The sequence below is a fragment of the Carettochelys insculpta genome, chromosome 2, assembly GCF_033958435.1.
Source record: "Carettochelys insculpta isolate YL-2023 chromosome 2, ASM3395843v1, whole genome shotgun sequence".
In the NCBI taxonomy this organism is placed as follows: domain Eukaryota; kingdom Metazoa; phylum Chordata; order Testudines; family Carettochelyidae; genus Carettochelys; species Carettochelys insculpta.
This window is the reverse complement of record NC_134138.1, coordinates 78,245,541-78,271,498: the sequence shown is the minus strand read 5'-3', so window position 1 is coordinate 78,271,498 and position 25,958 is coordinate 78,245,541. Positions and strand designations below refer to the sequence as shown.

The 25,958-nt window shown below is 41.5% G+C and overlaps 1 protein-coding gene across 2 annotated transcripts in view; it reads left to right on the top strand.

The window, feature by feature from the left end:
• SNTG1 (syntrophin gamma 1) overlaps positions 1-25,958 on the top strand; it is a 628,960-nt gene that overhangs the window by 587,251 nt on the left and 15,751 nt on the right. For both annotated transcript variants that reach the window (XM_074987189.1, XM_074987190.1), the window contains one exon: positions 11,860-11,970. In XM_074987189.1, the coding sequence (XP_074843290.1) occupies positions 11,860-11,970 (111 nt within the window). The remainder of the gene's footprint in view (positions 1-11,859; positions 11,971-25,958) is intronic.

The window sequence follows — 25,958 nt, the reverse complement described above, 5'->3', positions numbered from 1 at the left end:
ACATTCAAGCTTGCTGTATTCTGTAATCCAAGCTGTCAAAGTACTTGGCAGGGCAGTCTGGTCAGTCTGGTCCACTCTCACTTCATTAATCTCTATATCCAGTTTTTCCATAGCAATGCTGCTGACCCATGGGACCTGCATCATACTCATTTTCACCCATGCCAGTTTAGCTGGTCATGCCACTATTTCAGTGCTTCTGTTGCCCAGATAGGCTTGTTTTGAGGATGCTTTTATTGCTATGTCATCTGCATATAATAGTGGCTCACTTTTTCCCATTGAGAACTTCCTGTTGATATGTTTCATCAGCATAATAAATTGTGGCAGTCCCAGAGAAGACCCATGATGAAGTCTGAATTTTACATCTATGGGGTGTGTCAAACCAAATATGTTGAGATCACTTTTTAAGTGACCTATGTTGCATGCACCAGTCTTATTAAATCCTCACACCCCCCTTAGTTCCTCAGCACTTGTGGGGTCATCCTTTTTTCCTCTGTATTGCATATCTTTCCTAAGTCCATCAAAGCTCAGAAGCTAGTGTGTTGGTACTCTAGCCACTTCTCTATCAATTGCTGAACTGCAAACATAGCATCTGTAGTTCTTCCTCATTTCCTAAAGCCAAAGCCAAACTCCTCCTCTTAGAGGATTTGTTCCATCAGACTCCTATTCCTCACATTCAAGATATGTTCCAGTATCATCATGTCATCCAAGAGTAACTTTATCCCTCAGTAGTTTCTGAATTCATGGACATTTCCTTTCTAAGGTGTTTAGAGCAAAATAGGGCTTGTATGAGTCTTCTCAAAGTCTGTTGCCTCAACATAAAGCTTTAACTATTCTGCTCATCAGCTTTATTCTTCTCTTGCCCAGATCTTTCAACATGTCTGCTGTCTCTTCATCAAACCCTACTGCTTTACTGTTCTTCATTACCTGGACTGCTTTTCTCAACTACTTACCTTGTGTGTGAGACTCAGATACAACATTAGGAACATATTTTAGCAACTTCACCCAAAAGGGAGTTGCATCCTTTAAGTCAAAAGACTCTGAAAGTATTGCTACCTCCTTTCCTTCACATGTTTGGGTGTCACTACATTTTTTCCTTTGTAGAATTTGCAAATGATATTATGCTGACATCCCCCTTTCTATGCCCTTTTATTCTATTTAGTGTTAATTATACTTGAGTGGGTTTAGTTCTGAAGGCTAGAGTCTCCAGTTCAACAGGGTTGTCTCTGTTTCATCTGGATTTAGGGTCCAACCCCCACTCCCCCCACCACACACATATACACACGAAGCCACAGGCAGATAGCTGTTAGGGTGCTGGTGCTAGTATATGGTAGTCTGTAGGGAATTTTTGACATTAGCAATATACCTGTCTCACAGAGCTGGAAGGGACCTTGGGATGTCAACAAGTCCAGTCACCTGCACTTACAGCAGGACCTATCACAATCCCTAGCACATTTTTTTAAACTCTTTGCTGCAGATCCCTAAATAGCCCCCTCAAGGATTGAGTTACAACTCAGGGTTTAGCAGGCAAACTCTCAAACCACTGAGATATCCCTCCCCCTGTTGAAAGCAACACCACTGAAGGATTGTATAAAGTTCAGAAGACAGTGTTCAGGAAACATTTTATTTCAGTCCCCATAAATATGGGTTGTAACTAGTGCTACTTTTTGTGTTGGTACCTATCAGTATGGCATACCAGTACCTATTTTTCCTGGAAGCCTGGCTGTGGGGTGAGGGGAACCCAGTAGGCCTGTGGCAAGGAGCTGGCTGGGATGCTGAGACCTACTGACAGCCCCAGCCTCGGGAATCCTGGATGAGTACCAGCACCTGTGTATTTTTACAAAAAAAGCACCAGCTTTAACAGTTTAATACTACATATAAGGTATAGTGTAAGGCAGCTAATGACAACTAGGAACATGCAGTGGAGATTTTTTTTCATGGTATTTAGGCAGGTTTTCTTGGCTTATTTGGGTGGCCCAATCCATGATGCAGTCTACTTTTCTGGAATAATGTTCTTATAGTCTATGTAATAGTATTGTCTGTTGTGGCTTTCCAGTTTAACATTGCAATAATTGACCCACAGTTTTTTTCACTGGTTGAATATTTGTCTTACAGATAATACGCTATCAAAGTACCAGGAAAGGTACTGCCTCTAGCCTCCGTAGTATTTTGGCCTGGTTCCTCAGAATTACACAAATTGAGGAAAACTACATTCCTTGGCAGATATGTTCTTCAACAGTGTTTTAAAATGTTCTCATTCACATTTCAGTCATGTGTAGGCTACATCTACACTTGCCCCCTTCTTCAAAGGGTCATGGTAATTAGGCTGATGGGAGATTACTAATGAAGGGCTGTGATGCATATGCAGCACTTCAGTAGGCTAATTCTGCCCCCTCGGCAACTTCAAGGTGCCGACATACATACGGCCATTTCAAAGTTTTTGGCTAGTGTAGACACAGCAATGTGATTTTCTGAGGAGATATTACCTTCTTCCAAAGGTACAGTCAGAACTAGTTTGTTCTGCATGCAATAATAGAAAATAATGAGTAATCCATTGTGGTTTCATGATGTTTCAGGTCTTTTTTTCAATCCAGAGCAATCTGAATTCTCTCCAAATAAACCCCTCAGAATAATGCACCTGTTTGTATTTAATTAATATACTCCTAGCCAAAGTATAGAACATGAGCATATAAAATAATTAGTGTATCCTTACATGATGTTTGGTTCAGGTCAGGATGCTCAGTCCTTTCTAATGATGCAAAAAGTTAATGCTATGCTTAATGAGGCTGGGAGCTAGACAGAGGGGGAGAGAGAGAAACTCAAGTTGCCCAGTGGTTTTTCCCCCTTCCTTATCGCATTAGATAGTACAAGAAATCCTGAGCTACATCTGAAAAAAAGTGCACTAACTGAGCCTGTAAAGTAGGATTTACACAAGTAAATGAGGTGAAGTGACTGATGTTTAAATGACTACTTAAATAACTACCTTAACTGAACACGCAAATAAGTACTTACATATGTAACTACCTGCAAATGCTGTAGCACATACTTTTTATTTAAGGATGCAAAATTGGTTGTTGTATTGTTCAATGTTAGCCTCAATAAATCAGGTCTGTGTTTTGTTTTATACAATATACCTTCAAAAGCCTTAGCTGTACTTTTTAATCATGCTTAATCTCATGTAATACTTTGAATTATTAAATCATGTTCTGCGTAGCTTTTGAAGGCAAAATAAAATATAGAATTATTCTCAGTTACAGTTAAGATTCCTTTTAGGCTAATGTCATTTGTCAGTTCTGTACCATAAGTGATGCTGCTATCAACTTAAACCTCATCTGTGCTAGACACATCTGTCATGTGGGTCCTTCCTGTCAAGGATAAAAGTAATTGGTAGTTTGGACACCTGGGATGTGCATTAATTTGGCAACACATTGCTTCTTCCCATATGAAATTGAGAGAGATTGAATTCCTGTGAAGTGACACTGTGTCCATATAGCTAGTAATAGTCTGGAACAGACTAGGAACAAAATTTTGTTCCCACTCAATTTCACACTGCTATCAATCTCACGGGAATGCCTTGGTGTAAAGAATTATGATGTGAGTCAATTTCCTTTGTCAGCTGGTAAGGGTTTATAAGTACAATGTGAAAACCAGAAGAGGACATGTATAGTGGGGAAAGAAAGGGGACAATGGAATAGAGAGACAAAAATCACTACTAATAAAATAACCAGTCTTGGGAGACTCTAATATCCTACGCTGTGCTAATAGAATACAGTCTATTTTCTTATTGCTGAGCAATGACTTACATGATCTTGTCTTTTGTTTACCTACTAGTCTACATTGCTACAACAACAGAGCCTGTTTTTTTGAACTATAGTTTTAGCCACCACAATTCAATTGCAATACACTGGACACACTAAATTATCATTATTATACAGAATTCATATTTTAAACTTCCTGTCCTTGAATCAGACAAGTTCCTCTTTGATATCTGTGCTATTAAATAGTAATTCTGTTATTGGTGCTGAGGAGAAATTTTATACATATTGGATCAATTCATTTTGGCATCCAGAGTGCATATTAAGCCAGTACAAATTAAAGAAATAGGTGATTTCTTTTGTATGTGTCATGATAAGTTAACTTTAACATAGACAGAGTTCATTATTTCAGGAACAATGAAGACATGTACTAGGCGGCTAAGTATCCATTTGGCATGAAAAATATAAAAGCATTTGCCATTCTAGTTATTGCTCATAATGTATTCTTCTCTTTTGATGAAAAAATGTGTTTCTACAATAACAGATGATGCCATAATGAGTTTTATTGACATGCATCTTATGGGCCATTATGGAGCCTTTTCTTACTTTCATCCAGCAACTTTGTATAATTAACAGCATTTACAATGTATTATCCTTTCCTACAGGAATGAATTCTTGTGACAAATGTACACTTTCTACCACCATTGTAAAGAGCAAGATCAATACCTCTTGCGACACAACTTTCAAGAACCATGAGTCCTTGTCATAGGATGGGTTTCTGGGCACAGTTAGAGAAATCAATCCAGGGTACCTTTGCTTAAAATCTGGGCTACTTAGAGGGCCAGGCTGGTATTTCCTTCTCACTAAGGCAAATCCAACCAGTCACAACAGCACCTCTGCCACCCTCACTGGCCAGCCAGAAGCCACACGAGCAAATGTACAGACTTCTCAACTTCTATACCAGCCCAGATTAAACAACCCTAACTTGGGTGAAAGGTTTTTAAAACCTGTTTCACCAACTCTACACAGATTCTTCTGAGCCCCAAAGAGTCCAGCCACAGTCCCCAGTCAATATATACTTGGATCTTACCCAAATCACCACACTCACCAAAATATAAATATCTAAAGGTTTATTAATAAAAAGAAAGAACAGGGTTAGAGAGAAAAAAATGTTAAAGCAATAGTTTATGTACATCGATTATAGCTATTGATGCAGGCCAGCAATGTTATTTGCTGATTCCTGAAAGTCTCTGAAAGTCCATTTCAGGTTACATAGTTTTAGATATTGGAGAAAGGTAGATCCAGCCCACTGGCATCCATATGCTGGAACATGAATCCATGGAGACAAGCACAGACTAGAAGATCCAAGATGGACAATGCTAGTCCACATCCTGGTTCTGTTCTTGTGTCCAGGAACCCAGCCTTTTCCTCTTCCCATCAGGCCCTTGAGGGTCAAAAGTCACCTGACCCAGGTGAGCCATGGTGGCAAAATGCCATTGGTTGCTGGGTTTGCTAACATGCCCCAGTCATTTACATGGCAGGTGGGATGATGCCTTGGCATGCAATTTCAATTCCTTTGCTCAGACCAGGTTGCTTGACCAGTGAGCTGCATTCCCTTGGCAAGTCCCAAGCAGCTGGGATGTGGATTTCACATCTGAGCACCTGTTTTCCATCCCATTGTTTTAGCCCAGTATCCTGGCTGGGGCTGAGTTGTGACTCTGAGCATGGAAACATTTTCTAACACAGCTACATAGCTAAAATCTATAACTTTAACTACCAACATGATACAGACCTATGAGTAGTATACATAGATTTGGGACATCCTCAGCTTTCATTAGATACCTCACATGGCCCACTGGCGCAATATTTGGGGCCAATAGATGCACTGTGCACATAAAATGGCTTCCACAGCCAATATAAAAATCCAGTCGTGTGACATTCCTACACATGCTTATTGCAAAATATTGTGTACCTTATCCAGCACATCAAATGCCACAGGAATAACCATCTGGGTGAAACCAGCTGCTTGCTGCTGTTTTTGTGATTTTTTCTTTTTTTTTTTTTTTTTGCAAATCTTACTAGGTGGGGGCTATGACTACACTACAGAGATCTTCCAAAGGAAGCTCTTCTGGAAGATCTCTTTGAAAAGAATTTTCAAAAGAGTGTGTCCACACACAAAAAAGTGGATGTAAAGAGCGATTTGCTCTTTTGAAACAGAGCGTCCACACAGCCCCTGCTCTTTTGAAAGAATGGGCCAGGGATCAAAAAGTCAGGCCCCATGAGGATTGATCTTTCAAAAAAAAAATGGACTGCAGACCATCTACACATATTTTCTTTTGAGAAAAGCTTTTGAAAGGAGGCACTCTTTCTGAAATGAGAAAGGAAGAGTGATTTTGAAAGGATCACTGAATTCTTTCAATTTACTTTCAAAAAAACCCTTCTTGTGGGTAAATGCTCCACAGGATCTTTTGAAAGATCCCCATTTTTTCAAAAAATCTTTCAAAAGAACTTACTGGTGTAGTTGCAGCCAGGATGAGTAACATACTATTGCCTCTATTCAATGTTTTTGAACTTTACATTTTAGGAGTTATATTCAAAATCCTGGTAGAAGAACAAGTGAGTGAAATCTCATTGTGACCACATTGCCCAGTTATACCCGAAGACAGAGGGAAGGCATTGAATGAGATTTAAATTGTCTGAAACTTTATTCTTAAATATGTGGAAGTAGCCTGCAGATAAAATTGCTCTGTGCAGGTGTTTCCATATACATTTACAAACTGTTGGTGTGGGGAGTGCTATTAACCTTTCCCCTTTTCAGTTCCATCCATCTGGCTGCTGAGACCCCTTCATCTCTCCTTATATAAGGGTTAAGGGGAGCTAGAAAGAGGGAAGTTGACTCCCTACCATACAAAGTGTAGGAGCCCTAAACCTTTTTTCTCCTCCCATTTAAAGAATGCTATTTTGCTGGCTGTTTGTCTTTAGAGATGCAAAGTATTGTAAGGGGAATAAGGCCTACCCAGAAGGAAAAAAAAAAACCTCTTGAGCTATCAAAAAGGTTAACATCTATTTTATGTAGCAATTGGCAGCAAACAATAAAGGTCTAAATGAACTCTTTTTTGATATATATATATATATCGAGAGGCACTGAGACTTCCTACTAAGGTGAGTGAAGTCACTGTTGTACCACCTCAGCTGAGAGTCAGTTGGCCTATATCTCATATGGTAGCGTACACAACTTTAGCCCCTATGACTGCAAGTTCAGTTCCTCGTGCACTGGGTGTTACATATATATTGCCACTTTTGTGTATTTTCCCCCGTGGCACAGAGGAAGTTTATTTAAGAATATTACTCAATGTGATCGTCTGATGAAAAGAGAACAGAGCTAATGAAGAAAAAGAGCAGAGGAAGAAACAGAAGATGAGTCTGACAGATGCTACTGTGAAAGTAAACCAAGCTCGTAGATATGCAGCTTTCTTAATACAGGGACAAAAAATATTGCAGCCAATAACAGCTAGTAGTATAATGAAGCCATGTGTGATCATTCCTACTGTTACTTACTACTCATTATTTACATTTCACCAATCCACATTTCTCATCCATCTTACACACACATCATGTGTGATATTGACTGTACATCGATTCCAGGCTCATGGGTGTGATGTTCTCAAACATTACTGGTTAATGAACAGCACCAGACTTTAGATACAATATCCTACATATTCTTCAGGAAGGTATTGCACTGTTATCTCGTGAGGTTTTTATCTGTTATCAGAACAGCAAATATTTCACATAAAATGGGAGGTTATTTGCTTTGGGAAAAAAAAGAAATCACTATGGAAAAATGTGAAAAATCAGTCTTTTTGCCAATTTACACCTCCTGTTAGAAATGCTGGGTGCAAAAACCTTATTGGCCAAAAATCTATGTTTACTGCAGTGGCTGTAATTTGCAAAACACAAAAAAGCAGTCAAGTATCACTTTAAAGACTAACATAATAATTTATTTGGTGAGCTCTTGTGGGACAGACCCACTTCTTCAGACCAGAGCCATACCAGAACAGACTCAATATTTAAGGCACAGAGAACCAAAAACAGTAATCAAGGTGGACAAATCAGAAAAAAAATTATCAAGGTGAGCAAACAGAGATTAGAGGGGCAGAGGGGGTGGGAAAGTCAAGAATTAGATTAAGCCAAGTATGCAAAAGAGCCCCAATAGTGACCCAGAAAATTCCCATCCCAGTTCAAAGCATGTGTTAATGTGTCGAATTTGAATAGAAAAGAGAGCTCAGCAGCCTCTTTTTCAAGAATGTTGTGAAAATCCCTCTTCAGTAACACACAAACTCTTAAGTTATTAACAGAATGGCCCACTCCATTAAAATGTCAGCTAACATGTTTGTGGATCAGGAGTGTTTTTATGTTTGTTTTGTGCCCATTAACTCTTTGTCTAAGAGGTTTGAAGTCTGTCCAATATCCAAAGCATCTGGGCATTGCTGGCACATGATGGCATATATGATGTTAGTTGCGGAACATGAGAATGTGACCATGATTCTGTGAGTAACCTGGTTAGGTCCAGTGATGGTATCTCCAGAAAAAATATGTGGACAAAGTTAGCAGCGGACTTTGTTGCAAGGAAAAGTTCCAGGACTGGTGCTCCTGTGGTATAGACTGTGGCTGTTGGTGAGAATCCTCATAAGGTTGGGAGGTTGTCTGTAGGAGAGAACAGGTCTGTCACCTAGGGCCTTCTGGAGTGTGGCATCCTAATTAAGGATAGGTTGTAGGTTTTTACTAATTCGTTGCAGTGGTTTGAGTTGGGGGCTGTAGGTGATGACCAGTGGTGTTCTGTTCTTGGCTTTTTTGGGCTTATCTTGGAGTAGCTGGTCTCTGGGTATTCGTCTGGCCCTGTTGATTTGTTGTTTTTATTTCTCCTGGCGGGTAATTCAGATTTATGAATATTTGGTAAAGATCTTGTTGTTTTTGGTCTCTGTCAGTAGGATCAGAGCAAAGGCAATTGTACCTAAGGGCTTGACTGTAAACAATGGATATAGTTTGTGTGCAGGATGGAAGCTAGAAGCATGTAGGTAAGTATAGTGATCAGTGGGTTTCTGATACATTGTGGTACTGATCAGGCCATCCTTGATTTGTACTGTAGTGTCCAGGAAATGTATCTCTTGCATGGAGTAATCGAGGCATAACTTGATGGTGGGGTGCAGATTGTTAAAGTCTCTGTGGAATTCTTCTAGAGTCTCTATACCATGGGTCCAAATCATGAAGATGTCATCAATGTATCTTAAGTAGAGGAGGGGTAATAGGGGACGAAAGCTGATGAATTGTTGTTCCAGGTCAGCCATAAATATATTAGCATATTGTGGAGCCATGCGGGTGCCTATAGAAGTTCCACTAATTTGGAGGTATAAATTGTCCCCAAATCGGAAATAATTGTTGGTGAGAACAAAGTTACAGAGGTCCTACACCAGATTGGCTGTGGTGACATCAGGGATGGAATTCCTGATTGCTTGTAATCCGTCTTCGTGTGGAATATGAGTGTACAGAGCCTCTACATCCATTGTGGCAAGGATGGCATTGTCAGGAACTTTTCTGATGTTTTGTAATTTCCTCAGGAAGTCAGTGAAATCTCGGAGATAGATGGGAGTGTTGGTGGCATAGGGTTTGAGGAGGGAGTCCACGTAACTGGATAGTCCAGTGGTAAGGGTACCAATACCCGAAATGATAGGGCGTCTGGGGTTTCCAGGTTTGTGGATTTTGGGAAGTAAATAGAATAATCCAGGCTGGGGCTCAGATGGTGTGGCTGCGTGAATAAGGTCACAAGTAGCAGCAGGGAGTTCCTTAAGTAGTTGTTGTAATTTTCTTTGGAATTCCAAAGTGGGATCAGAAGAGAGAGGTCTGTAAAATGTGGTGTTGGAGAGTTGTCTGGCTGCCTCAGGTTCATAGTCTGACTTAATGTTGGGGTGATTAGCTCTCATTAGAAAGACTGGCACATAGGCTGAGATATTATTGCAAGAATAATGATCTGCTGGGAAAATCAAAGAGTGTTTCTCAAAAGAGGCTACAGGCAATGTCCCAGTTGTTGGTCCCCACCCAATAATAGTAATGAAAATCTGAAGACATACCATACAGGCTTCTAAGGCCTGGTATATTGTAGATCATAAGCCATCAGATGTTCCATTCTTGTTAAAAGGTGAGCGTGATGATTCAGGAGAATGCTAGGAGCAGAAGCCATCTTAATTGCCAGTTACCTTGCAAGTCACCTGCGTGAACTTGCCTGCCATTTCTCACTTATGCAATATCAAGTATAAAATGCAGGAATTAAAAAATGCAAGATAATTACAAACATGCAACAAATAACACAAGAACATGAAATAGCATACACAGTCAATGCAAAGAAAGTAGCAGATTGGTAGGGGAGGAGGAGAAAGAAAGAGCAGAGTCATACCATAGAGCATGTCCATTCTACAACATCTGGACAATATCTAGCATACTGTGGGTACTACCATGCACAAATAATCATTATAGTCCTACTCTGGCCCTGAGAAGTTCAAACATCTTCCACAATGCCAGATGCTATTCTAAGGAAAACACAGTTTAGAATCTTTGGAGTATTCAAGAAATTAGCTCAGTTGTTACAGAGGAAAAGAACACCCCAAGTCAACCTAGGATAGCTGATGTAGAACATGTGCTATATTGGAGAAATGCTGCAGTCAGTAGTGTTTGTGTACAAGTGCTAGAAGACCTGTCACACTTTATGTGAAACTGTGCTGTTACCTGATAAATGCAATAGCACAAAAACAAACACGCATACAAACAATATGTTGCCACAGAATATTTTTCTGTTGCAAAAGTTCCAGGATGCTTTAAATACATTGTTATCAAAATTTGTTACATTTATTGAAAAAACAAGAGAAATTATCCCTCCATTATTTTAATTTTTCAGTATTTATTTCCATGAAATTAAAAGTAAGTGTAATTTTTTTATCCCTCCCTCACCAAGAATATCCAGAAATTCTGTTTAAAAATTGTTTGGCTGATTTGAGTAATTAAAATAGGTGTTCAATGTTTTTGTGACTTTCGCTATTTTTCTTCATGCAAAATTATACTTCAGCGGGCAAATAAATACACCCACAGTCCATGAGGACAGCTTTCCATATTTAGATTGAGCAAGAAGAAATTTTTAAAGCAACACTTTTTTTCTTTTTCTCCTCTTAAAAGATAAAATACAGTATAAAATAGTTTCTCTGTTATCTGTTAACAGTGTATCATACCTAGAAAGTACTTTTCTATCCGTTGGTAGCAATGAATATTTACAATTTTTTTTATTTAGTGTGATGTCCTTATTACAAACTTCATAGTATAGATCAAAAATTTGTCACACATTGTCATTTTGTAACCTTTACATCTATTTACCACATGAATGACTCCACCCTGTAGGGGGCTGAGAATTCTGGTCCCAGTTTAGGAATGAACTTCAAAACATCATTAATTCTCAGCAAATAATAAAATCTATTGACTCTTAACTACTCACATGCTTATACTGACACATGTATGTTAAGTGCTCGAGTAGATCAAAGACAGTTCCTAAGATGATAAGCACTAACTGTACAGTGTTGTCTTTATCTTTATTGTTTCATTTTTACTTTTGAAAATACATGCTTTATTTGTAGTTCATATAAACACAGACTCACATACATGACTAAATGCTTTCTTCTGTGGAAAGAAATAATTAAGTAAATGTATGGTGAATAAAATTAAGTAATTCCAAGGCAAGATAGCATTTAAGAGTTTGAGTCTGTCTTATCCTCAAGGGGGAAGGCACTTATTTTTTGACATAACAGTGAATTAAGTGACCCTTTCTTTGTTAACTAGGATTGAATAGAGCTACATGGGGTTTCAAAGGACATTTCACAAATTCAGGCTGACTGATCTGAATCAGACACTGCCAAAATATAATAAATCCATATAATCAAAGGGATTTGAGGTTAGACAGCACTACTTTGGGTTAATTATGTAGCATAGACAAGTCAAAAAGAATATCCTCTCTTTCTAATATGCTGTCTGTAGTCACTGTGTTGATTTTTGTATATTTTATTTCCTTTAGGTTGTGCTTTGGAGGTACAAGTTTTCCCAGCTTAAAGGGTCTTCAGATGATGGCAAGAGCAAAATCAAATTTTTGTTCCAAAATCCAGATACAAAGCAGATTGAAGCAAAGGTAAAAAATAATATTAATAATTGCATCACAAACCCAGAAATATATTAAAACTGATTGATAGCAAAACTACCACAGAATAAAATAATTAAGTTTAGTGTAAATTAGTCATTTTGAGAGGACATTCATATTAATCTATGAGGTTAGTGCACGAAGTGGACACACCAGGAAATAAAAAGCAGAGGTGTGTGAAAAAGTGTGTACTTGAATAGGTTCATTAGAAATTTTAGTTGAAAAGAGATGGTTTTAATCTTTTTAATAAAATTAAATTAATATGTAAGTTTTGTGCATGCTTATCAGCTTAGTCTTTTATCATAGCAAGAGGGAAAACCAACAGTCATATCTTGTCATTGTGAATTAATGTGTCTGTCAGTTTACCATACCTTCATGCTACTCTTCATGAGCAGCAGCAATAATATGTTTTATGTTCCAACATACGTATGTACCCATAGTAATGATGGCCTAAATCCCTTTGAACTCTTTCAGGGGTAACCAATGTTGGGCAGATTCTCACTGCCATATAAGAAGTTGTCATTATTGTTTGGGTTCCATGTCAGAATCAAAAATCAAAGGGGTCTGCTTTCCGGTTCTGGTTTGGTTAAAAAAACACACATGAAAATAGCTACAATAATCACATGGAAAAAGTCTAATCTTTTTCCCTACACTTTTTCCTTTTAGTAATGTGAGTATTACTTGATTGATACTATGAGTTACATCTATCTGTTCAACACCAAATTTTGTCCTCAGTGACATGCATGAAAGCTCCCTGTGAAGTCATCAACAGGAAAGGGTGTCAGAATTTGGACTTTAACATATTAGGCTTCTAATGCATTTTGGAGAGAGACATTCTCCAAATTATTACTTCCTCAAAATATTGTGGTAATAAGTAGAATGTGTACTCTTAACTAACAGAAAACCATAGCTCTCCAACCCAATGTCATATGGCATTTTTCCTTACAGAAAATAATTAGCAACATTTATCCTGCTCCTAAGTAGCTATAGTGCAAAATTAACCAGTGATTTTTTTTTTTTTTTTTGTCTCTTATTGATGTTCTGGTACAAGACAGTTTTCCTTTTACAGTTAGTTAAACTTTTGATTCAGTATTATTTTTAGGAATTTCTAGGAATGCAAAGATGGTTCTTGTGTTTATATAAGCTAAAATAGCCATGTTATGGATCAAATGACCTAAAGCATTTATTACAAAAATGTGTATTTTGAAGGAATACCATAGTTGAATGCTGCAAATTTCTGTGTCTAAATTCAGATCCTAATGCCAGGTTTTTGATGGCAACTAAGCGTCACTGAACTCAGTCATAGCTAAATACCTTTAAAAACTGGTCCATTGTGCTTACCTACATCTGAGAGGGCCTCTCAAAAATGCTGAAGGAATACTAAATGATATGAAAGGGTTCTGCTATCCTTACCCATATTGCTAGAGGTCTGCCTGCAAGCTGCAGCTCACACATTCTGTCTGCTGCTTGTTACCTGAAGGTCTTTCTTCCTTCTTGTCAAGCAAAACCTGGCTTCTTTTTCATGTTTCCACCACCCAAACAGCTCATCCCTGTGCCCAGGACACAAGGGCTTTGTCTACACGTGAAGCCAACATCGAAATAGCTTATTTCAATGAATAACGTCTACACGTCCTCCAGGGCTGGCAACGTCGATGTTCAACTTCGACGTTGCGCGGCACCACATCAAAATAGGTGCTGCGAGGGTACGTCTACACGCCAAAGTAGCACACATCGAAATAAGGGTGCCAGGCACAGCTGCAGACAGGGTCACAGGGCGGACTCAACAGCAAGCCGCTCCCTTAAAGGGCCCCTCCCAGACACAGTTGCACTAAACAACACAAGATCCACAGAGCCGACAACTGGTTGCAGACCCTGTGCCTGCAGCATGGATCCCCAGCTGCCGCAGCAGCAGCCAGAAGCCCTGGGCTAAGGGCTGCTGCCCACGGTGACCATAGAGCCCCGCAGGGGCTGGAGAGAGAGAGCATCTCTCAACCCCCCAGCTGATGGCCGCCATGGAGGACCCGGCAATTTCGACGTTGCGGGACGCGGATAATCTACACGGTCCCTACTTCGACGTTGAACAACGTTGAATGTCGAAGTAGGGTGCTATTCCGATCCCATCATGAGGTTAGCGACTTCGACGTCTCGCCGCCTAACGTCGAAGTTAACTTCGAAATAGCGCCTGACGCGTGTAGCCGCGACGGGCGCTATTTCGAAGTTAGTGCCGCTACTTCGAAGTAGCGTGCACGTGTAGACACAGCTAAGGGGTGTCATTCCTTGGTGAAATGAATCTGCTTCTTCTAGTAAGGAATATAAAATTAAGTGCACAAGAGCCAAGAAAGAGCACCAATACAAACTCCAACAAAAGGATTCCACACCCAATAGCATAATAAGAGGTGTTTACGGGGAGCATGAAAACAGGACCTGGAGAAGAAAATGGTTAGGTTTGACTAATAATTACTAATCAAAAGAATTACCACTTTCCAACACTCACAACTTTGTCCAACCTCCAGCACACCTCATGGCACCTTCCTAGGCAGAGGGCACATCAAGGATGAGTCTAGAGATGAGTGTTGTCAGCTTAAACAAAACCACCAACAGCAGCAGAAGGGTTCTCTTGTGTCTCCCTGCTCTGATTTCCTGTGAAGGTCTCCACTGGATCTTATTAGCCAGTGGTGGATTGGATCGCTGCCTCTCTGAAGGCTGGGTTCTGAAGAGCTGCAACTGCCAGACCTGTATTCTGCAGTTCAAAGACTCCCTTTCTGGGGAGAGGCAGTTAATCAGAGACTCCCTGCACTGTTCTGCCTCATTCAGTTCCCAAACCCAAAGCTCAAAGTGAAGCAAAAATTAGTCAGGCTGTCTCCTCCTACTGAGGCTTAGAACCACTCCAGTGCATCAGTGGCCCTGCAAAAGGCTTGCTTATATTGTTCCATGCAGAAGCCTTGCTTTTGGTCTCAGCAGAAGTTTCTAGTCCATTTTACTCTGCCCTCTAACGCTAAGCATGCTGGGATATTGGAGTGTTCTGGTAGCCATTACTGTGTTGTCCAAAGGATAGGATACTTAGATGTTCAATTCAGAGTTCCAGGAGCGTGGGAATTCCATGTGGAATTTACCCTGAATAGTGTCTTTCTCTGCAGTAAGTTCCATTGAAATCAGTGGGACTTTTCACAGTATAATAAGTTTTCCTTTTGAATGAGGGTGACAGAATCCAGCCCAAATTTATTACCATAATTATTACATGTTATTAAAGTCCCTGGCTACGTCTACACAAGCCCCAAACTTTGAAATGGCCACGCAAATGACCATTTCGAAGTTTACTAATGAAGCGCTGAAATACATATTCAGCGCTTCATTAGCATGCGGCCGGCCGCGGCACTTCGAAATTGACGTGCCTCGCCGCCGCACGGCTCGTCCCGACGGGGCTCCTTTTCGAAAGGACCCCGCCTACTTCAAAGTCCCCTTATGCCCATGAGCTGATGGGAATAAGGGGACTTCGAAGTAGTTGGGGTCCTTTCGAAAAGGAGCCCCGTTGGGACGAGATGCGCGGCGGCAAAGCGCATCAATTTCGAAGTGCCGCGGCCGCCCGCATGCTAATGAAGCGCTGAATATGCATTTCAGCGCTTCATTAGTAAACTTCGAAATGGTCATTTGCGTGGACATTTTGAAGTTTGGGGCTCGTGTAGACACGGCCCCTTAGTGTTTTCACTTTATCATGGCCGCACATCCTCAATACAGCGAAGTGGAAGAAAGTATCCAGTAGTTTTATTGTACTTATTTTCCCCTAATGATCAAAGCATACAACAGATCATAACATGAAGTTTATATTAAGGAATCTCTTAGTATTTCAGTACTACAGTCACTAAGACTTTGTATGGGATAGAGCAAACAGTTTTGGCTTGTTCCTGTTTGAACTGTGGCATTTACGTGACAAAATGTAGGTCATTTTACACAGCAAATCTCCAGCATAAATCAGAGTGTTTATAAGGTGATAAGAATGTAAACTAAACTTAGTTTAATAATTTTGAGTCATATTCTTCCACCTCGTACACATGTTAAAATATAACCTACAAATCACCATGAGCAAAGTGGCACAATCTGGCCTCACTGTTATGCTGCATACAGGGCTATGGAGCAGGGTATTGTACTAGCCTAAGACTCAGGAAATGTTGGTTAAATTTTCAGAAATGTATATAATCCTGGATTTAATATACAGTATACAGACTTCATGAGTCAGAGCAAGGGAATTCTCCACAGCATGTCTGTGACTAAACTTGCATTCCTCTTCTGAAAGAGGAATGCAAATGAGGGAAACTGAAAATGCAAATGAGGCAGTGATTTCCATATTTAATACTTCATTTGCATAATCTCTTTTCATAAGAGATTCTTTTGAATGAAAAATCACAGTGTAGACAGGGGGTCTTTTGAAAATAAACCGCATATTCAAATGAGCCCTTCTTCGTATTTTGTTTCAGGAAAAAGGGTTCTTTTGAAGATGGGGTTTATTTTCAAAAGAGCCCTCTTTACACTGCTTTTTTTCAAAGAATCTCTTCCAAAAAAAGATTAAACAAATGAAGCATGAGATATGTAAATTAGTGCCTCGTTTTCATTTTCAGTTTCCCTCATTTGCCTTCATCTTTCAAAAGAGGAATGCAAGTGTAGACACAGCCTATATGTCAACGACTGTGTTGACTATTCCTAAGTATTATCTGAGGCCTAAATGGCATATGCCTGTACTGTGGATGGTTCACATCCTCATCTTCATCCAGGAGGAGTGTAGAGAAGCTTTATACCTCCCAAAGAAACAATAAATCCTGCAGTTCCCTGGGTGCACTATAGAGGGAATAATTTGCTGTTTAGAGGTCCTCTTTTGATAGTATACGTGCCAGCCATGCAAAAGAACTTTGTCTGAGAAGGAAAAACTCTCAGACTCAAGAATTCAGAAATGGACTGACATGCAGTTATTGGAATTGACTGTGCAAATCCAATTCTGGACAGATAAGCCACGAGAGAAGCTGCAGACTCATACACTCCCCATAGATCCTCACCACTGCTGCTAACCACCATCTCTCAAGATGAAAGTGGCCATAGAGAGGTGCAGCTTATTTCTTTCTATATGGGTAGCCAGCCAGGTGTACTAACCAGGTGGCCAGAATGCAAGTCAATAACCTGTGAGTCCTTTCCCACAACTTTTGTTTCTCCCCACACTTGTCTTCCTCAACAGCAGTGAGGTAGCAAGGACAAGGTATATGTTTGCTTCAAACCTTTGTACAATCAGTGTATCTGCAGCATTCTCTTCCCCTCAATCAATGAAAGCAGATGAAGAGTGAGGCAGACAGCTATAACATAGTTATGCATAAAGCTGAACCTCATTTTTTCCTCCTCAGGCCGCAACTCTTAATCTTGGTTAATGTCACCCTGATTCCTTTCGACCTCCATAGCCTCAAAAATAACGTATCCTAGTCACAGACAATATGAATCTCAGTGTACACTGCTTCACTACAGCAAGACTGAGATTCATTGCACCCAATGAATTTGTCCTCAAACTTGCTTCACTCCACTATAGGTATTGTTCTGAGGGGTGTGATTCCTCTGCTGACCTCACAGCTTTGTGAGCTGTTGTGTACTGTACATTTGTGCCCCAGATTTCTATAGGCCAGAAGCCAGAGTCCACTATGTGAGAAGCACTGGTTGTGTTGAGAGCAGAGGGAATTTTCAGACGGATTAGTTATTTGATATTGAGCCAATGCATAAATTAATTTTTTATTCATGACAGTGGCGTCTGATAGATTATGCCATTGTCAGAAGGCAAGACAGCCTAGATGTACTGATCACCAGAGTAATGCGAGGTGCAGAGTGCTGGACAGATCACAGATTAGTCAGGATGTCTCTTCAACTTTACATCGCTTCCTCTCGGCACAAATGCCTTAAGCATGTGAGACCTGCTTTTAACATAGCCAAACTGAAGGATACTCAATGTTTCAACAATTTTCAGAAGAGTCTCGATGACAAATTAACATCCCATGGTCAACTGATCAGTACTGTAACCAGAAAGTGGGATCAGTTCAAGCAGATAGTGACTGACACAGCAGTAACATCGCTTGGACCAAACAAAAGAACACATCAAGATTGGTTCGATGAGAACCAAGAAGAAATATGTTCAGCACTGGAAGTAAAGAGAAAAGCCTTTATTGAATGGCAGAATGACCCCTCCTCAGTCTCCAAACGGGACCATTTCAAGCAGCTTCAGAGCAAACACAGAAAGACCTCCATCAGATAAAAGACAGCTGGTGGGAGAGCAAAGCCAAAGAAATTGAGCACTATGCTGAGACCCACAACTCAAAGATGTTCTTTAGTGCTATTAAGACTGTCTATGGACCTTCCAAGCCAAGGACTTCCCCATTGCTCTCATCAGACAACACAATGCTGGTCAAAGACAAAGAGGGCATCAATGAAAGATGGCGAGAACACTTTAGCAACCACCTTAACAGACCATTGACCGTGAATAATAATGTCCTCAGTGAAATTCCACAACAACCTGTCCTGACAGATCTTGACTTTCCGCCCACTATAGATGAAAGCTGTTAGCCAGATGAGTTCAGGAAAAGCACCTGGAAAAGATGGGATACTAGTAGAGATATATAAAGCGGCAGGTCCAGCAGCACTAGCAGTGTTCCATAGCGTGATCATTAGCATCTGGGAGGATGAAAACATACCACAGGACCTCTGCAATTCTATTGTTGTCTCCCTCTTCAAGAATAAAGGCAGCAAAGCAGAATGTGGAAACTACAGAGGCATATCCCTCCTCTCCGTTGGAGGGAAGATCATTGCCCGCATCATCTTGAACCTCCTAACAGCGAGTATTTCTGAGGCAAATCTACCTGAAAGTCAATGCGGTTTTCGACCTGGCCAGAGCACAGTCGACATGGTGTTTGCTGTCAGACAAATACAAGAGAAGTTCATTGAACAGAACATACATCTTTATGCTGTCTTCATAGATCTGACAAAGGCGTTTGATGCCGTCAACAGGGAAGCCCTTTGGACCATTCCAATACGACTTGGCTGCCCAAGAAAATTTGTCCAGATTATACGCCTTTTCCATGATGGCATGAGAGGCGAAGTACTGTCTGATGGAGCCACATTAGCCCCCTTCAACATCACCAACGGCGTGAAACAAGGATGTGTTCTTGCTCCTGTCCTATTTAACCTGTGCTTTGCATGCGTCCTTAACCCTGCAATGTAAGATCTGGACCGAGGTATATACTTGAAATACGGGCATGATGGTTCACTTTTTGACCTCCGTCGCCTGAATGCAAAGACTAAGACAGTGCAGAAACTCCTTTCTGAGGCACTCTTTGCTGATGACTGTGCCCTTATGGCTCACACTGAAAGTGATCTTCAGCACATTGTCAACAAGTTTGCTGAGGCCTCGCAACTTTTCGGACTAACTATCAGCCTCGGAAAGACAGAAGTTCTCCATCACCTGCATCACCTGGATCAAATGTTCCTGTCCTGAGTATCTCCATTGACGGCACTCAGCATAAAGTAGTGGAGAACTTTAAATACCTGGGTAGTGTCATATCCAGTGATGGATCACTGGATAATAAGATCAATGCGTGAATATCCAAAGCGAGCCAGGCACTTGGCTGTCTGCGTGTCAACGTTCTAAACCACCACAACATCCGGATGTCAACAAAACTGCTTGTGTATAGAGCTGTTGTTCTCTCATCTCTTTTGTATGGGTGCGAAACATGCACACTCTATAGGTGTCACATCAAGCAGCTCGAAGCATTCCACATGTGCTGCCTCTGTAACATCATGAAGATCCACTGGCAAGACAAAGTGCCCAATCTTGAAGTCCTCAAGAGAGCCCAGATGACAAGCATCAAAATGATGATTACGAAGTCACAACTACATTGGACCGGTCATGTCAGCAGCATGGATGCCAACAGAATCCCTCACCAGCTTCTGTATGGTGAACTCTCGCAGGGCATCCGGCGTATAGGTCGTCCACGGAAACACTACAAGGATACCATCAAAGCCAATCTGCAGTACAGCAGTATCAAATCTAGGGACCTTGAGGATGCCGCCAGTGAGAGAACACAGTGGCGTGCAACAGTCAGAAATCTCTGCATTGCCTTTGAGGAAGATCGCTGCCAGCTTCTACAAGAGGCACGTGAACGATGTCACGGAGCATCAGCAATGCACAACCCACTGATTGCGAACTTCCCATGCACCATCTGCGGCAAAATATGCACCTCTAGAATTGGCTTATACAGTCACCAGAGGGCACACCATGAGACCAATAACAGATGATCTGCACAGATTTGTCATCATCGGATCATATATATATACTCCCCTCTATGTATATACGTAGGTAGGCATGTATGTAACTAACCATACACTTCACGTGGCTATGTTGTCCAGCAATTCGGCTACATTTTGGTGGACTATGTAGCACTATCACTATTACTGCTGGGAAAATCTAAGACAATGACTTGCTGCCAGAAGATATAGAACAGCATCCATTCATCAAAGTCAGCCTTTAAAAAAAAAACAAAACAAAGCTGGATCATCCCTGGAGTTTATATTCCTGTGTGGAGATGGAGAGTCCTTCAGTGAGACTGATACTTAATATTTTTATAATGCAAGTCAGGAGTCAAAGCCAGAATTAGCATCAGAAGTACAAGACAGGAATAGGAGCTTGGAGTGAGACAAGAAAGCAGGAACAGATGTGGGGGGCTGTGGAGTAAGGAGGATAGGAACCAGAAACAGTCAGGGCTCAGGAGTCAGGCAAATAGTCATGGTTGTTAGTGAAACCCAGCTAAGGATTAATCTGGTTGCTAGGACGGGTTCCTGTACCTCTTTCTGGTTTAAATAGAGTACCACAGCCAATTTGGAGCTGGGATTTTCCCTCTGTCAGGAGCTTTGTGGTCAGGTGTCCTTTGCTAGCTAGAACTTCAATGGTTCCCTTCCGTACTAATTCAGGTAAATTGCAAGAAGTCATCTGTGAACAGAGCCCTGTCTGGGGACTTATGGCCTTGGGTTTTAGGCCTATGATCTCTCACATTTTATTCCTCTTCAATTCTGTTCAAAGCACCTATTTCTCTCCATTTAGCCTGTAGATCAGACATCAACACCTCTTTCGCATACATTTGGCAAGGCAATTTATCAACTCTGGCTGAGACACACCATTTGCAATAGTCGAATCAGTATTTGTTTCTGTTCATTTTTTGTTTTCATGAAACACATTGCACACATTCTTGGTTTAGCACTATCAAAACAAAAAAAAAAGTCCAGTAGCACTTTAAAGACTAACAAAATAATTTTTTAGGTGATGAGCTTTCGTGGGATAGACCCACTTCTTCAGGCTATAGCCATACCAGACCAGACTCAATATTTAAGGCGGAGAGAACCAAAAATAGTTATCAAGGTTGACAAATCAGAAAAATTTTAATCATGGTGGGCAAATCAGAAGAGAAGAGGGTTAGCACTTGATGAGATATGAAATAGCATATGTATGGGCATCTTTTGGGTCAGGGTACACACTTAACTTTCTGTACAAGGTTCTCATTAAGAATGTCTGCTTCCCACAGTTTCTCATCTGTCTTGAAACTCTGCTTCATAGATGCCTTTGGGCTCCTGGCTTCCAGCAGAAAAAGCAGGTGTTCTCTTCAAAACACATGCCATGTGACTGAGATTATAAGATGAATCACCCCGACAGCTGCCGTTTGTCCTGGAATTTTCAACTTCTTCATGGTTCTTGATATGCTTCTTCTCTGATCTTGCCAAATGAGTTTATGGGTACACTTTTTATTGTGTGTAAGGAGCCATCAGCATAATACTTAACCACAGACTCCCCAGTGTCATTCTCTATAAAGGTGGCTACTAGTCAGTAATGTTTGTTTCCCCCATTGACAACCAGAACACAATCTAATCCAATCATAAAAACAAGGAGTTTGTGATATATTACTTTGGAATTGTAATCTATTATGTTAAGTATCTATTGCTTACCGATTGCAGGTTGATTCCAGTGATTTCTTCCTGGATGCTGGCTCAGCTCCTGTCTCCTCTCTCAACCCCTGCTGCTCTGCATTTAAAAGGCTGAGCCAGCACACAGGCTGGCTCATCTTGTGTCCCTGTCATGCCAGCTCAACCTTTTAATGCAGGGCAGCAGGGGTGGAGAAGGGGGACTGAAACTGAGCCAGACTGCTTGCCAGCTCAGCCTTTTAAATGGTCGAGCTTTTGTGGGACAGACCCACTTCTTCAGACCATAGCCATACCAGAACAGACTCAATATTTAGGGCACAGAGAGCCAGAAACAGTAATCAAGGAGGACAAATCAGAAAAAAAAATATCAAGGTGATCAAATCAGAGAGTAAAGGGGCAGAAGGTGGGTGAACGAGTCAAGAATTAGATTAAGCCAAGTATGCAAACGAGCCCCTATAGTGATCCACAAAATTCCCATCCCATCCAACCTGTCCTTAATCAGGATGCCACACTCCAGAAGGCCCTAGGTGACAGGCCTATTCTCTCCTACAGACAACCTCCCAACCTTATGAGGATCCTCACCCACAAACACAGTCTATACCACAGGAACACCAGTCCTGGAACTTTTCCTTACAGCAAAGCCCGCTGCCAGCTTTGTCCACATATCTTTTCTGGAGATACCATCACTGGACCTAATCAGGTTATTCCTAGAGTCACGGGCACATTCTCATGTTCCTCAACTGACGTCATATATGCCATCATGTGCCAACAATGCCCAGATGCTTTGTATATTGGACAGACTTCAAACTCTCTTAGACAAAGTGTTAATGGGCACAAAACAGACATAAAAACACTCTTGATCCCCAAACCTCTTAGCTGGCATTTTAATGGATTGGGCCATTCTGCTAATGACTTAAGAGTTTGCATGTTACTGAAGAGGAATTTTCACAAAATTTTTGAAAGAGAGGCTGCTGAACTCTCTTTACTATTCAAATTTGACACATTAACACATGGTTTGAACCGGGATGGGAATTTTCTGGGTCACTATAGGGGCTCATTTGCATACTTGGCTTAATCTAATTCTTCATTTTTCCACCCCCTTCTGCCCCTCTACTCTCTGATATGCTCACCTTGATTTTTTTTTCTCATTTGTCCACCTTGATTACTGTTTTTGGTTCTCTGTGCCTTAAATATTGAGTCTGTTCTGGTATGGCTATGGTCTGAAGAAGTGGGCCTGTCCCATGAAAGCTCACCTAATTAATTATTTTGTTAATCTTTAAAGTGCTACTTGACTGCTTTTTTTGTTTTGATAGTATACAGACGAGCACGGTTTTCTCTCTGTTACTCTTAAATGGGGGTGGTTAGACAGAAATTTTAGTGGTTACTCAGTTGACAGATTACTTGCTCTTTAGCATCCCTATATGCAACTTGATCAACAATCTCTGTTTTGCTTTCATTCCATTTCACTTATCTTTTTATCAAATTAGATTTTCCCCTTCCATTGATGTGATGGGTGTTTGGTGCAGTGGAGAAAATTGTTTAGTACAGGGATATATGGGAGGCCAGCATCCATATAAAGGCAAAGTTAAGGCTCAGGCTCTCAGTGGTGTGTCTACACTTGCGTTCCTCTTTCGAAAGAGGTATGCAAATGAGGTAAATTGAAAATGCAAATGAGACTTAAATTTGCATATTTGGCACCTCAGTTTGCATATTCTAATTTTGAAAGAGCTTCTTTTGAAAGAAGAAAGCCAGTGTAGATGCTGCTTTTTCGAAAATAAACCCATATTCGAAAAAATCCATCTTCCCATTAAATAAGGGGAAAAAATTTTTCACCCAAAAATTTTCAGGAAGAAGGGGCCTCCAGAAGAAGGCTTTCCTTCTGGAAGCGTCCCCTCCCTCCCCCCCCCCCCCAGGGCCGCGCTTCTACATGGTGTTTTGGAGTCCGGAAGAGTGGTCTTCCAGACTCTAAATCACATGACATTATGCTAATGAGGCACAGGGAATTTGCATCCACGCCTCATTAGCATCTTTCACGCCATGAATTAGCATGCCACTAGAAAAGGCCTATGAAGAGAAACCAAACAAACACTACATAGGACATAAAAACAAACACCATATCATATTTTACACTTATTGGCCACCTACTACTTGGCCAAGAATCTTCTCTTGCTCCCTGTGTGAGGAGCTGGTGACAGAAACCTGGGTCTACTATTTATTTTGGGATCTATGCATTCTAATAAGCTCTTTGTGTTCCCCATGACATCCTCCCTGCCATCCATCGATGAACAAAACAGGAATTTTTCCCATCTTAAGCACCTTTTATATTGCAACCCTACCTATGAAATCACTGTCAGGTAGATGCTTGTTAATATGTGTGTCCTGTGCATTTTAGTTTTACTTAAATGGTTTAGTTGTGGAGATTTCAGTGACTCTTAATTGACTTACGAAAACACGTCCCAAAGAAGGTCAATGGGGATTGTGCTCCTAAGTAACTTGGGTTAATCTGACAATCCTGTAGCTTGTCATCCATCAATTTCCTCTTATGTGACTTGGTACAGAGGACTTACTGCTGAAAGCAAGGTAGCTTATTAAAGCCCTTTGGATCTTTGCATGGTTGGGCCATACACAGTAAACCCTCGAAATACACGATTTCGAGCTGCACTTAGCTCGCATTAATGTGAGTTCAGTGCAACTCAAAATCCCACTCCCCTGGCTCAATCCCCCTGGCCCCACATGGCCCTGCTTCAACCCCTCTCCAGCCCCGCTCACCACCCACACATGGCTCTGTCTCACCCGTCACCCCTGCCCCTAGCTCTGGCTCACCACCCCTCATGCACGGCCCTGGCTCAACCCCTGAACACAGCCCTGGCTCAACCCTGGTGCCGTGGTTCAAACCCCCCTGTGCAGGGCCTGGGTTCACCCACCCACGCTGGTTCAACCCCCCCCCACATATGGCCCCCGTTCAACACCCACCCCATGCACAGCTCTGGTTCAATCCCTCCACCCCCCCGGCCCCAGTTGAAACTCCCATGTGCATCTCCAGTTCAAAACCCCCGCACTGGTTCAAACCCTATGTGCATGGCCTTGGCTCAGCTCCACCCCCCCGTACAGCCCTAACCCACCCCAGGCTTAACATCCCTGCCCTCTCTCACAGTCCCAGCCCACCACTAGACTTAACCCTCCCCCACTCCTCCCCCCAACCCCAGAACTTACCTTGCAATGGGAGCTCCCAAAGCTCCTGCTGCTTCCCCGGCTGCGGAATGTGTGTTCTGCTGGGGAAAAAGCCACCCCCAACTTACACAAAATTTGCGTTACAGGAGGGAACATGGGTCCAGAACCCACATGTAAATCAAGCATCTACCATAGACATTATTGTTAAAACATTCCTATTGAGATTGTGTATTTGTGCTTTCTAGACATAGCAAGTTATAATAGATTATTTTCAACTTAATAGAACCAGTTATATCTTTTGAGTGCTGTATTCAGGATTCTCTGTCATGACTTGCTCTGAGATGTTTTTTCTAAAATCACAGAAAAGCCGTGTCTACACGTGCACGCTACTTCGAAGTAGCGGCACTAACTTCGAAATAGCGCCCGTCACAGCTACACGTGTTGGGCACTATTTCGATGTTAACATCGACGTTAGGCGGCGAGACGTCGAAGCCGCTAACCCCATGAGGGGATGGGAATAGCGCCCTACTTCGACGTTGAACATCGAAGTAGGGACCGTGTAGACGATCCGCGTCCTGCAACATCGAAATAGCGGGGTCCGCCATGGCAGCCATCAGCTGAGGGGTTGAGAGACACTCTCTCTCCAGCCCCTGCGGGGCTCTATGGTCACCGTGTGCAGCCTTAGCCCAGGGCTTCTGGCTGCTGCTGCGGCAGCTGGGGATCCATGCTGCATGCACAGGGTCTGCAACCAGTTGTCGGCTCTGTGGATCTTGTGTTGTTTAGTGCAACTGTGTCTGGGAGGGGCCCTTTAAGGGAGCGGC